The following is a 16073-nucleotide window of genomic DNA, read 5'->3' as shown; positions in this document are numbered from 1 at the left end:
TTCCGGTTTCGTGTCGCCGCTCTTTGGCATTGCTCCAGGTGAATGTTTTTTTTTTTTTTGAAACGGACTCCAGGTGAATGTGCGGCTGCCGTGGCAAATACCCCTGGCATCAACGGCCATCTGTTCTGTTCTGTTCACACAAGCCGTGCCGCGCATTTGACTGCTGTCACTCTATTCACGAGAGCTTATCACCCTTTACATCTCCCAAGTACTCCAGTACAGTAGTACAGGGCTCCAACAGGTACACTGGCAAAAAGAGAGAGTGATGATGCGGCCAGCCTGCTACGGCTCCTGCTGACCAGCTGACCCAGTGGACTTGCGGAACAAGCTCCAGTCCGGGCATACGTTTTCTTCACGGCCAAGGCTCGGCCAGCTCAGATCACAGTATGCAGCAGAGCTATGATGCCTTGCTCCTACTGCTGGCTAGGTCAATAGGCCAGTAGCCAATGCACATGGAAGGCAAAAGCAACCAGGGAGGGTAGGGTAAAAAGAGGCCCAAGCAAAATGAAAAATACTACTACCACGTACTACCGGCGAAGTGCACGCACGACACGCACCCCTTTCTCCCTGGCGCACACCGAGGGCCGAGTACCACATACAGAGCTGTCCTGGAACTGACATTTGACGGGACAAGGGAGGCGGAACGGCTCAAATCTTGCATCATTCTATGACTCTTTGTCTTTCGGCAATCGTACACAAGAGGACTTTGATGAGCATAATATTGTCAGTGTCCCAAACAACACTCAAAAAATGAATGTGAGTACCCATTTTATAGAGAAAAAAAATCTTACAGCAAAGGCGGGATGCAAGAAGAATACACGAATATTAATTGACTAAACTAAAAAGGGAAACAGGCAAATCTGTTCAGGGCCTGGAATTGCAGGTCTAGGTTACAAATGATACTCGCAGAAAATGGAGTAGCACGCGAGGTCGGAAAAGCCAGAAAAGAAGCACGAGAATGCAAACACCTCATGGAAGCAGACATGGTAACAATCTTCGAAAAACAACTAGTAGAAGTTAGAACAACAGGGTAGGAACTAGAACGCTATCTCAATGGCTAATACAACATCGTTGGAAATTAACTAGATACTTTAAGGTGATTTTTACACAAGCTACATCGACCATGTCCTTGCACAGCTCCTTAAGCGCCGCTGCTCTCCTGCCAACGGAAAGACAGAGATATCCTGAAACCATGAGTGGCTGCAAAAGTTAATGGTTGAGACACTTGTCATATAATGTTTGTAGCCATTACCCACGAATCAAAATCGGCCCAAAAGAGCAAGTCAAAGAGTTAAGTTGTTGCGCTGGGTACAGTTCCCATGATTTCAGCAGCGAAGTTTTGTTCCAAATTTCCCTAAAGATATATGTTTTAAATCCATCCAGGCATTTGTTATGTGCCATCAACCAAGTTCTTCAACTAACCTGATAGCCGCAAACTCGTCAATTGGAAATTATACAAAAACATGAACTTCTATACGTCCTCGGAAAATGCATGGTTCATGAACTATTCATTATTTAAGTTCTCTGCCTGCAAATCGCAAACAGTTAACTAAGTTCTTTATCATAGAGTACTTAATTGCTTCTTTAGGGAAACAGGAGGGGAAAAGGCCCCTAGCAGTTATTTGTTGATCATAAAGACAAATAACTACAAGGGAAGCAGAATGCATCCCAGCAAAACAAAAGGCATGCAGGGCACATGGGCGTAAATAAAAGTATTGCTTGTGGAGTAGTATCAAGCAACGACAGCCATGTTTTAATACTAATCTTGGTTGCCTGGTTATGGTTCCTTCTACTCAAAAGTTTGACTGTGTGGAGTCATTAAGTCCTTGTTCGACTTGGTGGTATTTCCTTGGACTATGCATTGCATATGTTATTACAGACATAGATGGTACCCTCATTAAACTATTGTACCAAGCATATATAAATCTTGCTTCTATAAGTTAACGCTAAAGGTAAATGCAACAGCATGACAGCCTTGTAAAGAATCATACAAGGAAGCAAACTGATGCAGAGCTAAAACAGACACATTTTTTTCTAAGACAAGATATGTTCACCTCAATCATAGAGCGGAGTCCGCACAACAGATGAGTAGTAATGTGCCTCCAACTCCTTAAGGCTTGCTGCTGCTTCCTGCCCAATCCTCTCCAGCATTCTCTCTGTCTCCTCTGACTGTTGACTGAGCACTTCAATCCTCCTATCAACATTCTCACTCAAAGAAGCAAGCCCAGAAAAGATAGCTGTCCTCTTAAGTTCCGATACTAGTTTCAACAGAGAGTCCGCTGAATGCACCTGGAAAACATAAAACAGCATTTGACAACCAAACAAGACGAATAGAGAAAAATGAATACTAGATTTGATTGTATTCTAGAATTAGCTCAAAACACAGTAGGTTGCAGTACAACATATATCATATCAGCTGCTACTATAGTTTCTGTATCAACTTGTTATAATTGAAGCACTAATTAAGGTGCCGAAGCTAAGGTAGTCCCCGCTTCTTGTATCAACTTGTTACAATTGCAGCACTAATTATGGCGCCAAAGCTAAGGTAGCCCTCGCGTCTTCTTATATCCACTCATCATCTGTATCTTGGGACAGAGTTTTAAAGTCCATGACCATGAAATCAATCTATGGGGGCTGGAGTGCTTCAGAGATTATATTTATATTCCTGAAATCTTACCCTGCATATCTAGACTTAGATCCTAAATAGACCTTACCGAACTGATCTCTATTCTGATCATATATCATTACTGTATTTAGCATCCACATTTTCACCCTAGCCATACCACATTCATTTTCATGCTGGTTGCTAAGTCTACATGATTACATGATAACTGATATCGACTTGCGGGCTTTTGTGCTACAAGTGTGGGATTCAATACAGGGATAGCTTAGACTTCTACTACCATTCAATTGGGCTTTACTGTTTCGATCTTCATTGCTAGTTTAGATCTCATAATAACCAATCTCACTGCGAGTGATGTCAAATTTATAGCTTGTATAATGACTTGCTGCTGTTGATGTAAGGCACGACTCCAATTTTGGGCACGACAATTTCGAACAGTGGGAAGAAACAAATCTCCGAACAAATGGTGGGCAGTGAGGCGAGTTCGTCGTTACTAACTTACCATGCGGGAGGCGCGCATGTCCATCTGGAATGCCTCCTGCGAGTTGCGCACCGGCGGGTCGTTGACCTGACAAGAGGAACCGCAGGGTTAGGGTTAGGCAGGAAGCGAGAGCACCGACGAGTGCTAGGAGGGAACGGGGGCGTACGCGGGCGATGTTGATAAGGGCGGAGAAGTTGTCGACGAGGCTGCTGACGTCGGCGTCGGCCTTCTGGAGGAGCGCCCGTTGCTTCTGAGCCGCGGCCGCCGCAGCCGCCGCCGTCGGGCCCGCAGTGGCGCCGCCAGCGGTGCCGCCTGGCTTGCTCATCGCGGGACACCCGGCGAGCGGCGGGCGCCGGCTGGCAGGAGCACGGTGGGCGGGGTGGCGCCGTGCGGGCGGGGCCTGCAGGGGGGCGACGGCTTCCGGCGAGGTAGGCCGCGAGCCGGCGAGATCGGGAGGACGGGAGCGGCAGAGAGCGCAGAATCGGGAGGCAGTGGCTCGGTGCGGCTGTCCCCTGTACGCTGTTTCTCTCTCTCTCTCTCTTTTTTTTTTTTGGTTGAGACAATCCGTGCGTTGTTTGTTGGGCTAGGATGGGCCGGCATATATCTAATTTCCATTTGTCTACAAGCCGATCCAAAATCTCAGGATGGACCGGGCCCATCAGGCCTACCCTCTAGCAGTGATGATGATGATGGGGGGAGCTGCTATACGGCAAATCCTATTCTTGTCTAGAAAAGGCAAATCCTATTCTTAAATTTCGGGACATTTTTAAAAACTCATGAATATCTTAAAATCATTATATATTTTCACAAAATCTGGAACAATTTTTAAATTCTGAAACAATTTTAGTAGCACAGTAGCTGGTTTAAAAAAAACAGCTCAACAAACCCTCTAGTAGTGGCCCGGCAAAAACTTTCGGTAGCACGCTACCCAGTTTTGAGAAGAAAAAAACAGTGCACAAAATTCTATAGCAGTAGGTTGGCAAAATCGCTAATGGGCCGGCCCACGGAGAGAAGGTGGGGTGCATGTTTGGTCTTTTAGCAACGCTGAAAGGATCTGGATGGACCCAAGGGGACGGGGTGAATAGGGACAAATACATATTTTTTTGTTGATTATTAGCAAGTTTAGACGATGCAGAATATAAAGGTGTGTTTAAAAAATAACTATGGCGAGATAAACAATCATATATGATTAATGCAAGGTCAAATGATCAAAGTAAACCGCAATTAAAAAACCAGGGTTAGGTGTAACCAAAGACAAGGATATATCATGATGTTCACTTCTTTAGACGGAAGCTAGTCATCGTTGGAGAGATGTGTATTACCACGAAGGCTCGCGCTATTCTCCTTGAGATAACATCGCAAAGGCGATTCTCAACCACTAGTGGTAGCCCTTGAGGCGGCCTTGAAACCTGCATAAACGACGGGGAAGATCAGAAATTGATTTCTCACCAGGCACTCCTACCGCCTAGGAGTCTCCAACCTCCAAGAGTAACAAGACCCACCAAGGAAACAAGGGGAACCAAAATTTGTTTTGGTAGAAACATAAATCGAGAACTTCTCTTTCACTTCCCAAAATATAAATAAATTTGAGTTGAAGGGAAGGGATATCTCCAAGAAATTTGAGCTAGAACAATGAAGGAGAGAGAATGTAATGGTCACCTTCTTCGTGGGGAAGAAGGTGGCCTTATATAGGCCCTCAAGTTCAACGGTTACCCACATATTTTACGTGGTTCGGAGGCTCTGAGCAACCCCGGAGGCTTTGGGTAGAGTATGGACACAACAAAAAGGTTGCACTAGCCCCAAAGGCTGACCCAGAGGTGCCTCAAAGTAGGCATGGCAGTTTGCCCATGGGTAAGGGTACTCGTGGGTACCCTAACCGAAAAGACGTGCATGGGCAAGATTTAGCAAGATTTTGTGCCCATGTGTAATGGATATTCATACCCGAAAAATAAATGGGCAGGGCACGGGTAACCCAATGGATACCTAGAAAAATTAATAAATAAAAATAACTCCTATGACATGTCAGGTTAACTCCCAACTCCTAAGGCCCAACTCTAAATCTCTTATTCCCTAAATCAGCCGTAGCTCGTAGGCCCGCAACCACCAACTCGTCACTCTTACGTCCTACTTGACTCTTTGAAATAATGGAACCTCGACTCATCACCACCAGACTCTTGTCCACCTCTCGATCCAGCAATCCCCAGTTGCCACTATCGCGTCCCACTGCCCGTAGTCCCCTGCTGCCTCCAAGATACCACCCACCGGAGGAGGCCGCATCAGTGCTAGACTGCTCATCCAGCATTATTTAAAATTTGGAAACATTTCTCTACTTTTTTTAAAATGCAAATGATATACATTGTACCCATTGGATACCCATTTTGGGTATAGGATACCCGATGGTTATGGGCATGAGTATCAATTTGGGACCATGGGTATTGAAGTGGGTGGGTATATAATGTTTTTTGGGTATGGGTTTAGGCAGAAAGAGGTTGCACCTGCCCATACCCTACCCATTGCCATCCCTACCCGAAGACTTCGGGCACCCTCCGGGGTAGGTTCCGAGCACAACAAAATGTTTACTCCCAAGTGCAAACCTGCGGATGACCCTGGAAGCTGGCCAGTAGCCATGTGGTTTCGTCACCCTAACACCGACCACATGTTTTTTCTTTTGTTTATATTAAAGAAATGCTAAATAGCTTTATTATGAAAACTAGTTAATATTTTAACTGTCATGGCACATTTAACAAATGTTCATGTAATGTAAAAAAATGTTCTCTCAACTTTCAGAAATCTTCATATAATCACAAAAATGTATGTGACATTTAAAATATGTTCACGCATTTCCAAAAAATATATGTGGCCTTTTGTAAAATGTTATACAATGGAGAAAATATCATGTGATTCAAAAATATACGTTATATTTTTTAAAAAGCCCACATTTGGAAAATATGTTTTTGAATGTTTTTCAAAAAATGTTTTGCAATGTAAAAGAAAAACGGTTTGCATAGTTTAAATAAAATGTTTCGTATTAGTCAAAAAACAATGTCTATTTTAAAAATGTTTAACACATATTAAAAAAAGTTGAAAACATATATTTGAAAAGTAAACTTATATATTTTTTAGTTGCATTAAAAAAATTACTATGTGTACAAAAAAGTGTACATAAATATATAAACATCAAAAAATATATTAATCATTTATTTAAAAAATGTTAAACGTGTATAATTTTTTTTTCTGGTGTGTACCAAAGATGTATAATATGTCTGAAAAAAATAGACATGTCTTGGAAAATGAAACAAAGATAACAAAAGAAGAAATAAGAGGAAAACCCAATACAAAACTATGAAAAGACCAATAAAAAATCATACATAAAAACTCGGATGTGATGGAGTCAAATCAACCAGATGTTGGCTGGGTGGTCCTGAGCTGATAGACTTGGTGCGATGGTAGCAGACACACATGATTTTTACCCAGGTTCAGGCTCTCTCGAAGAGATAATACCCTATATCTTACTCTGATTAGATTGATTCCGAGCAGTGGCGAGTCCAATAGGGGGGCTTGAATAGGCTGTAGCCTACCCTCCAAACATACAAAAAAAATTACTACTACACGTCCTAGCCCAGCAACCCAATCTCTCATTCTCAGCCGAACAACACCAACAGCCCACAGGCAAGTAGCGGACAGCACAACACAAAAAATATAGTAGCAATCTGGCGAATTTTGAGCTTATTTAAAGAAAAAGGATTAGGAGATAATGACTATATTTTGCTAAATAAATTTAGAATTTGGTTAAAAAATCGATATACTTCTCCCACACAAAAAATCAATATACTTCTTTTAAAAAATTTAGCAAATACTTCATGTTTCCAGTAGTAATCTAGGAAAGTTTTACCTTGTTTGGAGCAAAAAAAGGACTAGGAGATAACGACTATTTAGGTAGATAGATTTAAACTTCCGTTCAAAATTTTATATTAAAAACTCCCAAAAAATGACAGTAATAAAACATATGTTCTCAGTAGTACTCTGACAAAATATTAGCTATTTAGCTTATTTGGGCAATAGGATTAGGATATAATGCTTTTTTTCTCTTTTTTTGACTGAAATGCCTTATCTTCTTTAAAATGACGTTACTTTTCTCGCCGTTAACTTTGAGCCCGCCCTTCGTTTTCTTCCTGGATTTGCCACTGATTCCGATGAGTACAAATTGCAGGCTGATGTACCACGAGATTGTGTGTGTGTATGATGTGTCGTGTATGAGCCTCACTCCTTGGTTTATATAGGTACCATGAGTGTCTAGGGTTTACACGTAGGTCGGTTACATCTTGAGTAATCGTAGCGTAAACAACCTCTAAGTCTTAGAGTATGCGCCAAGTCTTCGGAAGATATCCATCTTGGTGCTCCTGGGCCCGACGAGCGCGGCCCACTGATAAATCATCATGGGGGTTATCAGCTCGGCCAATATGGTCGGGGGACGATGTGGTGAGCACCACCTAGTCCAGGACACCATTAGCTTGCGCTAGAGTGTTGGGCCAGACCAGTAGCGCCACATTGTACATACCTATTATGACTCGCATCGAGCGATAAATAACCAATTCATATTTGGCGCTAAGAGATAGTTGGGAACACCAGCCTAGTGGGCCACCCACGCAAAAAGGAGTACAAGCGAGCGCTACTTCTGATTCACTTAAAGCGAGATATAGCCAATTCATTTGGCGCTTAGAGGCCATAGGTAGTGCACAACCGACCCCTTCCCCAATTTTCTTAGTTGGCCGGCCAATCTAAAGGGATTTTTTGCATTTCTTTTTCTGAAGCTCATCTTGATTTCAGGAAGCTCGACCCCTTCCCCAGTTTTCTCAGATGGCCGGCCAATCAAAAGGGGATTTTTGAGTTTTGTTTTTCTGAAGCTCATCTCGAGTTTGGGAAGGTCGACCCCTTCCCCCAGTTTTCTCAGTAGGCCGACCAATCTAAAGGGATTATTTGCGTTTTGTTTTTCCGAAGCACATCTCAATATTCGGAAGCTTTCATAAGCTCCTGGGTCCGGTTTTCTAGGGCGGTTTCCTTTGATTTTTCCCAGGACAAACTTTTTATGTTTTATGATTTATGTTTTTATTTGTTCTTATTTTGAATTCACAAGCATTATTCAAGTTCGTGAATATTTTTAAAATTTCAATCATTTCTCAAATCTACAAGCTTTTTTCACCATGAATATTTTTAAATTCATGATTTTTTCAAACACATGAATTTTTTTAAATTGAAAATTCATTTTTATATCTATGAATTTTTTACAAATTCAAGTATCTTTCAAATTCGTGAACTTTCATTAAATTGTAAAAAAACAAATTCGTGATGTTTTTAAAAATTATTTAAAGTTTCAAATTTGTGATTTTCCCCAATCTATGAAATTTTCCCATATTTCTTCTACTTGTCCAAATACATTACTCTGATTTAAAATCACGATCTTTTTAAAAATATATAAACATTTATTAATTTAAAAATCAGTTGTGAAAAATAGAGAGTAATGAGAGAAAAGCGAGCGAGTTAGCTGGCATGTGCGAACCGAGCGCTATTCGCCCATGGCCTGCGTAGTGTTTTGTGAGCGCCTGAAGCGCTATTGGGCGCGGCGACTATATCTCGCATTAGGCGAGACAGTAGGGATGACTCGCTAAAGGGTCTATATTAATCGGGTTGGCCCATTCACGCACAGTTAAATGGAAAAGGGAGCCCACGGGGGATTTGAACCTTGGTCTGCTGGTTGATTGCAACCGCCTCTGGCCACTAGGCTTGCCTCGGCGAGACTACTTAAGTCGAAACGAGTTGGGTTTCCACTGTTTCTTCTCTGTTTTTTTCATATCATTTTTCTTCTGTTTTTTCATTAGGTTTTCCCTATTTTTTCTTTGCTTTCATTTTTATTTTCTTTTAATTGTTTTTCTTTGGTATTATTTATTTCTTTCTAGGTTTTTTCTTTTTTCTCCTTCATTTTCTTTCTTTATTTCTCAATTCTGATCAATATTTTGATTTCCTTTTTCCGTTTCATTGTTTTTGTTTTATTTTCTTATTTCTTATTTCTTCTCTATTTTTTGTTTTTATCTCCATTTATATTTTATTTTTCTTATGTTTCTTTCGTTTTTTTCTCTACAATTTTTATATATATGTCAAGAATATTGTTCTAATACAGGTTTAACATTTTTCGAACAAAAAACTAACATTCTCTCAATACAATCTAAACATTTTTTCTATGCAGAATTTCAGCATTTGTCAAAAGTTTTGATCAACATTTTCCAGAAAGAAGACTAATATTTTTTAATACATAGTCAAACTTTTTTTCTATACAAACTTTTCAACATTTTGAAATTACTGACTAACATTTTTCAAATACAAGATTATTAATTTTAACACATGATCAATATTTTAATACACATTTAACATGCTTAAAATGCTTGATGAACATTTTGCAAATACTTGTTCAACAATTGTTCAAATGTTTGATAAATATTTTTATATCCACGGTCAAATTTTGGTCAACATTTTTTCTATACACATTTAACATTTTCCGAATGCTTGAATATCATTTTTCAAACACTTGTTCAACATTTTTTCAAATGCTTGATTAGTATTTTTTAAATACATGAACCATTTTTTTGCATCATTTTTAGTTTCATGGTCAACACTTTTTCTATATACATTTAATTTTTTTGAAATGCTTGATTAATAGTTTTCCAAACAAGCGTTCAACATTTTTTCAAATGCTTGATAAATATTTTTTCAATACATGATCAAATTGTTTATTTCATACAAATTTTATTTTTTTCAATATTGTATACGTGATAAACACTTTATGTATGCGCACTTAACATTGTCAAATGCTTGGCCAACATTTTTCAAATGTTTTATGTAGAGTGATTTTTTAATATATTTATTTAGAATATTAAGAAGCATAAACAAAAAAATGAAGCCAAAAACAAAAAATAATGTAAAAACAAACAAAATATGAGGCTGTTATTCACGCGCGCCTGGGCCTGCCCAACTCGTGCCAAACTTTGGCAAGAGTTCCCTCTGTCTCGCGTGAAGCGAGATATAGGGGCGCGAGAGCAACTAATTGAGAAGCACTCCTTCGAGAGCCCCCGTAAGGGTCACTCGGAGTGGGTTGGGAGCTCGCCACTTTCCATGCTCTCAACCGTCGTCACGTGTCATGCTCTGGATGCTTCCTCCGAATTTGTTTTAAAGATGTACACGTTCGGCTTTAAATATATTTTTTTGTTTTTTCAGCTTTTATGTTTTTTCAGCTTTTATGTTTTTCCAGTTTTTTTGGATTTTGGACCAAAAAAAATTCAAAAAAAAAACAATTGCGCAAGAAAACATAATTTTTTCCTTCCACAAGAGGCATAGATTTAATTCTCGTGGATGCACGGATTTGCTTTCGTAAGAGGCACCGTCATGCCTCTTGGATAGAAAAAACAGTTTTTTTGGTTCCGCGAGAGTCACGGATTTGCCTCCGCGAAAGACATGGTCGTGCCTCTCAGAAAGAAAGAAAAAAATTGTTTTCTCTTTTCTTCGTTCCGCAAGGGGTATGGATTTGCTTCCGCGAAAGGCACGGTTATGCCTCTTGAAAAGGGAAAAAATGTGTTATCTTTTTCTTCGTTTCGCGAGTGGCAGGGATTTACATTTCGTGGAGGCACATATTTGCTTTCACGAGAGGCACGCCTGTGTCTCTCGGAAAGAAAGAAAAATCTGTTTCCCTTTTTCTTTTGTTTCATGAGAGGCACATATTTACTTCTCGTGGAGGCACATATTTGCTTACAATCGTGCCTTTCAGAAAGGAAAAAACACGTATTTCCTTTTTTTGTTTCATGAGAAGCACAAATTTACTTCTCATGAAGGTACGGATTTGCTTCCGCGAGAGGCATGGCCATGCCTCTCGGAAACAAAAAAAAACGCGTGACTCTTTGAAAAGGAAAAAAATGCTCTCAGTTTGGTTTTTCGTCCAGTTCTTTGGTGAGAAAAAGTCATCGAAACTAATCAACATGGAATTTAGTTTTAAAAATCCTGATGCTAGGGACCAACGGTGAAAACAATCTAAGATTTGGACGCACGGTATAAAATACCTGATGATGGGCGCGATTTTTGGAAGGAGTACTTCATAATTAGTGATTTCATAGGGGCACCCTAATAAAGGGGCTTCTTGACGGGCGCACCTATACCTCACTTAGCGTGAGCCTGTACAAACGCTCGGCTGAAGCACGCGCTAATGGGGCCGGCCCACATGCAGAAGGCCACAAGGCAGAGCCTTGTTCTCTCTAGGGTTTTTGTCGAGTGGTTGGTGCGACATATGCCAAAGCATGGCTAATCATTGTGGGAGCTAGTAAGACGTCGCCGGTGCCTAAAAACGGGATAAGGCGGAGACATGCACGCCGGTGAATCTTACCCAGGTTCGGGCCTCTCCTAGGAGATAACACGCCTAGTCCTGCTCTGCGGGGTCTCCGCATGGTCACTAAATCAACAAGTGCTATAAGGTTGCTCCTCAAGCTATTCGACTAGAGGAGGAAGAAGGGCAAGGCTAGCTCTACTCCTTGCTCTACGTGGGTGTGTGTAATTTGAGAGGCTGAACCCTTTGCATGGGTGCCTTGGGGGTTTATATAGGCCTACCCCTCCAGGGGTACAGTGGTAATCCGGCTGGGCGTAGGCCCAGGCCATCAGTGTCTATGGTCGCCGGCTTCTTTGCCGTCGGCTGGGCCCGCCGCCTAGTGGGTCCCGCCGGCTGCCGATCTCTCGACCAACAGGTTGGGCCCACCGCCTGCAGGCCCTGTCGGCTTCTCGTTACTGTAGCCATGCCTCTGATGATCATGGCTTGGTCGGGAAGAGCGTGGCTACAGTACCGTTGTCTGGTGGGTGTTCACTGTAGCCACACCCCTTCTTATCTGGTTAATGGTGCACAAACTTCTGGGAAAGGGGAGGGCCGGCTGTTGGGAGCCGGCCTTCCCCTATGTCGACTGGCCTGGGCGGGTCGCCTTCTGGTATTTTACTGGCGGGTAGGCCCCGCCGCCTATGGGCCGTACCAACAGCCCGTCGTGGGAGTATGGCAGCTCTGTCATGGGTGATGTCATGGTCAATGTGGCAACAGTGCCGCGCCGGTTTAGGGATGGCCCCACGGTACGTTGCATTGTGGCCACGCCCGCTCCGGGATTCGGGGGTGGAAGGCTACACTGTAGCCACGCCCCGTCTCATCGCCGTTATGTGGGTGCAAACTTTGAGGGTGCAAGGGTGGGCCGCCTTCTAGGAGTTGGCCAACCCTATGGCCACTCTTTGGGCCTTGCCGCCTTGTTGCAGCCGGCCGCTTGGACCAGCCGACCATAAAAAGGCGGCCCTTTGTCTTGTATGCTTGAGGGGTGACGCCGGCCTCGATGTTTTGAAATGCCTTGGGGAGTAGATGAGGCTACCCGTGGTCATTTACTCCGACAGTAGTCCCCGAAGGTGGTGGGGTATCGCGTCTGAAAAGGCGAGAGGCCTCAGCAGCTTCCTACTCTGAAGAGCCGATAGCTAGGAGTCGGCCACGATCAGGCTCGCCGCCTTGATGGTTTCGATACACGAAGGCGAGAGCCAGGTGGCGCGCTCGCCGGGCGTTGAGCCGGTCGCCCGCTGCTTGCGCGCCACGCGGCCCCAGCCAGCCAGTGTTGGGGAACGTAGTAATTTCAAAAATTTCCTACGCACACGCAAGATCATGGTGATGCATATCAACGAGAGGGGAGAGTGTTGTCCACGTACCCTCGTAGACCGAAAGCGGAAGCGTTAGCACAACGCGGTTGATGTAGTCGTACGTCTTCACGATCCGACCGATCCAAGTAACAAACGCACGGCACCTCCGAGTTCAGCACACATTCAGCTCGATGACGTCCCACGAACTATGATCCAGCAGAGCTTTGCGGGAGAGTTCCATCAGCACGATGACGTTATAACGGTGTTGATGATGCTACCAACGCAAGGCTTCGCCTAAGCACCGCTACAATATTACAGAGGTGGAATATGGTGGAGGAGGGCACCGCACACGACTAAGAGATCAATGATCAATTGTTGTTTCTATGGGGTGCCCCTTGCCTCAGAATATAAAGGAGGAGAGGAGGGGAGGGGCCGGCCCTCTCTATGGCGCGCCCTGGGGAGTCCTACTCCCACCGGGAGTAGGATTCCCCTCTTCCATGTAGTAGGTGTAGGAGTCAAGGAAAGGGAAAAGAGAAGAGAAGCAAGGAGGGGGTGCAGCCTCCCCTCTCTCTTTCCCCTAAAGCTCAATAAGGCCCATATACTCCCCGGCGAATTCCCGTAACTCTCTGGTGCTCCGATAAATACCCGAATCACTCGGAACCTTTCCATTGTCCGAATATAGTCGTCCAATATATCGATCTTTACGTCTCAACCATTTTGAGACTCCTCGTCATGTCCCTGATCTCATCCGGGACTCTGAACTACCTTCGGTACATAAAAACACATACCTCATAATATAAATCGTCACCGAACTTTAAGCGTGCGGACCCTACGGGTTCGAGAACTATGTAGACATGACCGAGACACATCTCCGGTCAATAACCAATAGCAGAACCTGGATGCTCATATTGGTTCCCACATATTCTACGAAGATCTTTATCGGTCAAACCGCATAACAACATACGTTGTTCCCTTTGTCATCGGTATGTTACTTGCCCGAGATTCGATCGTCGGTATCTCAATACCTAGTTCAATCTCGTTACCGGCAAGTCTCTTTACTCGTTATGTAATGCATCATCCCGCAACTAACTCATTAGTCACATTGCATTCAAGGCTTATAGTGATGTGCATTACCGAGAGGGCCTAGAGATACCTCTCCGACAATCGGAGTGACAAATCCTAATCTTGAAATACGCCAACTCAACAAGTACCTTTGGAGACACCTGTAGAGCACCTTTATAATCACCTAGTTACGTTGTGACGTTTGGTAGCACACAAAGTGTTCCTCCGGTAAACGGGAGTTGCATAAACTCATAGTCATAGGGACATGTATAAGTCATGAAGAAAGCAATAGCAACATACTAAACGATTAAGTGCTAAGCTAACGGAATGGGTCAAGTCAATCACATCATTCTCTAATGATGTGATCCCGTTAATCAAATGACAACTCATCTCTATGGCTAGGAAACTTAACCATCTTTGATTCAACGAGCTAGTCAGGTAGAGGCATACTAGTGACATTATGTTTGTCTATGTATTCACAAATGTACTAAGTTTTCGGTTAATACAATTCTAGCATGAATAATAAACATTTATCATGAAATAAGGAAATAAATAATAACTTTATTATTGCCTCCAGGGCATATTTCCTTCAGTCTCCCACTTGCACTAGAGTCAATAATATAGTTCACATCACCATGTGTTTTAACACTAATATTCACATCTGTATGTGATTAACACCCATAGTTCACATCGTCATGTGATCAACACCCGAAGGGTTTACTAGAGTCAATAATCTAGTTCAAATCGCTATGTGATTAACACCCAAAGAGTACTAAGGTATGATCATGTTTTGCTCGTGAGAGAAGTTTAGTCAACGGGTCTGTCACATTCAGAGCCGTATTTATTTTGCAAATATTTTATGTCTACAATGCTCTGCACGGAGCTAGGCTAGCTAATTGCTCCCACTTTCAATATATATCCAGATTGAGACTTTAGAGTCATCTGGATTGGTGTAAAAGCTTGCACCGATGTAACTCTTTACGACGAACTCTTTTATCACCTCCATAATCGAGAAACATTTCCTTAGTCCTCACTCAAGATATTCTTGACCGCTGTCCAGTGATCTACTCCTAGATCAAAATTGTACTCCCTTGCCAAATTCAGAGCAAGGTATACAATAGGTCTGGTACACAACATAGCATACTTTGTAGAACCTATGACTGAGGCATAGGGAATGATTTTTCATTCTATTTCTTTTCTGCCATGGTCGGGTTTTGAGTCTTACTCAACTTCACATGTTGCAACACATGCAAGAACTCCTTCTTTGACTGTTCTATTTTGAACTACTTCAAAATCTTATCAAGGTATGTACTCATTGAAAAATCTTATCAAGCGTCTTGATCTATCTCTATAGATCTTGATGCTCAATGTGTAAGCAGCTTCACCGAGGTCTTTCTTTGAAAAACTCCTTTCAAACACTCCTTTATGCTTTCCAGAAAATTCTACATCATTTTCGATCAACAATATGTCATTCACATATACTTATCAGAAAGGCTGTAGTGCTCCCACTCACTTTCTTGTAAATATAGGCCTTTCCAAAAGTCAGTATAGAACCATATGCTTTGATCAACTCATCAAAGCGTATATTCCAACTCTGAGATGCTTGCACCGGTCCATTGATGGATTGCTGGAGATTGCACACTTTGTTAGCACCTTTAGGATTGACAAAACCTTCTGGTTGCATCATATACAACTCTTCTTTAATAAATTTATTAAGGAATGCAGTTTTGACATCCATTTGCCAGATTTCATAAAATGTGGCAATTGCTAGCATGATTCGGACAAACTTAACTATCGATATGAGTGAGAAAATCTCATCGTATTCAACACCTTGAACTTGTCGAAAAACTTTTTGCAACAAGTCGAGCTTTGTAGATAGTAACACTACTATCAGCATCCGTCTTCCTCTTGAAGAACCATTTATTTTCTATGGCTTGCTGATCATCGGGCAAGTCAACCAAAGTCCTCACTTTGTTCTCATACATGGATCCCATCTCAGATTTCATGGCCTTCAAGCCATTTCGCGAAATCTGGGCTCATCATTGTTTCCTCATAGTTCGTAGGTTCGTCATGGTCAAGTAACATGACCTCCAGAACAGGATTACCATACCACACTAGTGCGGACTGTACTCTGGAAGACCTACGAGGTTCTGAAGTAACTTGATCTGAAGTTTCATGATCATCATCATTAGCTTCCTCACTAATTGGTGTAGGAAT

General features: G+C 42.4%; 1 protein-coding gene across 3 annotated transcripts; it reads right to left on the bottom strand.

Moving 5' to 3' along the window:
* Positions 1-804: 804 nt before the first annotated feature.
* Positions 805-3594, bottom strand: LOC119274532 (mediator of RNA polymerase II transcription subunit 22a-like). Of its 3 annotated transcripts, none has more exons than XM_037555248.1 (4): positions 3271-3594; positions 3126-3191; positions 2055-2289; positions 805-1200 (listed from the first exon to the last, which is right to left on the bottom strand). In XM_037555248.1, the coding sequence occupies exons 1-3, from the start codon at positions 3427-3429 to the stop codon at positions 2056-2058; spliced, it is 459 nt and encodes a 152-aa protein (XP_037411145.1). In that variant the 5' UTR covers positions 3430-3594; the 3' UTR covers positions 805-1200; position 2055. The 3 variants fall into 3 exon arrangements, with proteins under 3 accessions (XP_037411145.1, XP_037411146.1, XP_037411144.1); XM_037555249.1 differs by having other exon boundaries at positions 805-1159; positions 3271-3592; XM_037555247.1 differs by having other exon boundaries at positions 805-1184; positions 3271-3589.
* Between the last annotated feature and the right edge of the window lie 12479 nt (positions 3595-16073).

The sequence above is a fragment of the Triticum dicoccoides genome, chromosome 3B (assembly GCF_002162155.2).
Source record: "Triticum dicoccoides isolate Atlit2015 ecotype Zavitan chromosome 3B, WEW_v2.0, whole genome shotgun sequence".
Taxonomy (NCBI): Eukaryota; Viridiplantae; Streptophyta; class Magnoliopsida; order Poales; family Poaceae; genus Triticum; species Triticum dicoccoides.
The sequence above is the reverse complement of the archived record's forward strand: the minus strand, read 5'-3'. Positions and strand labels throughout refer to the sequence as shown.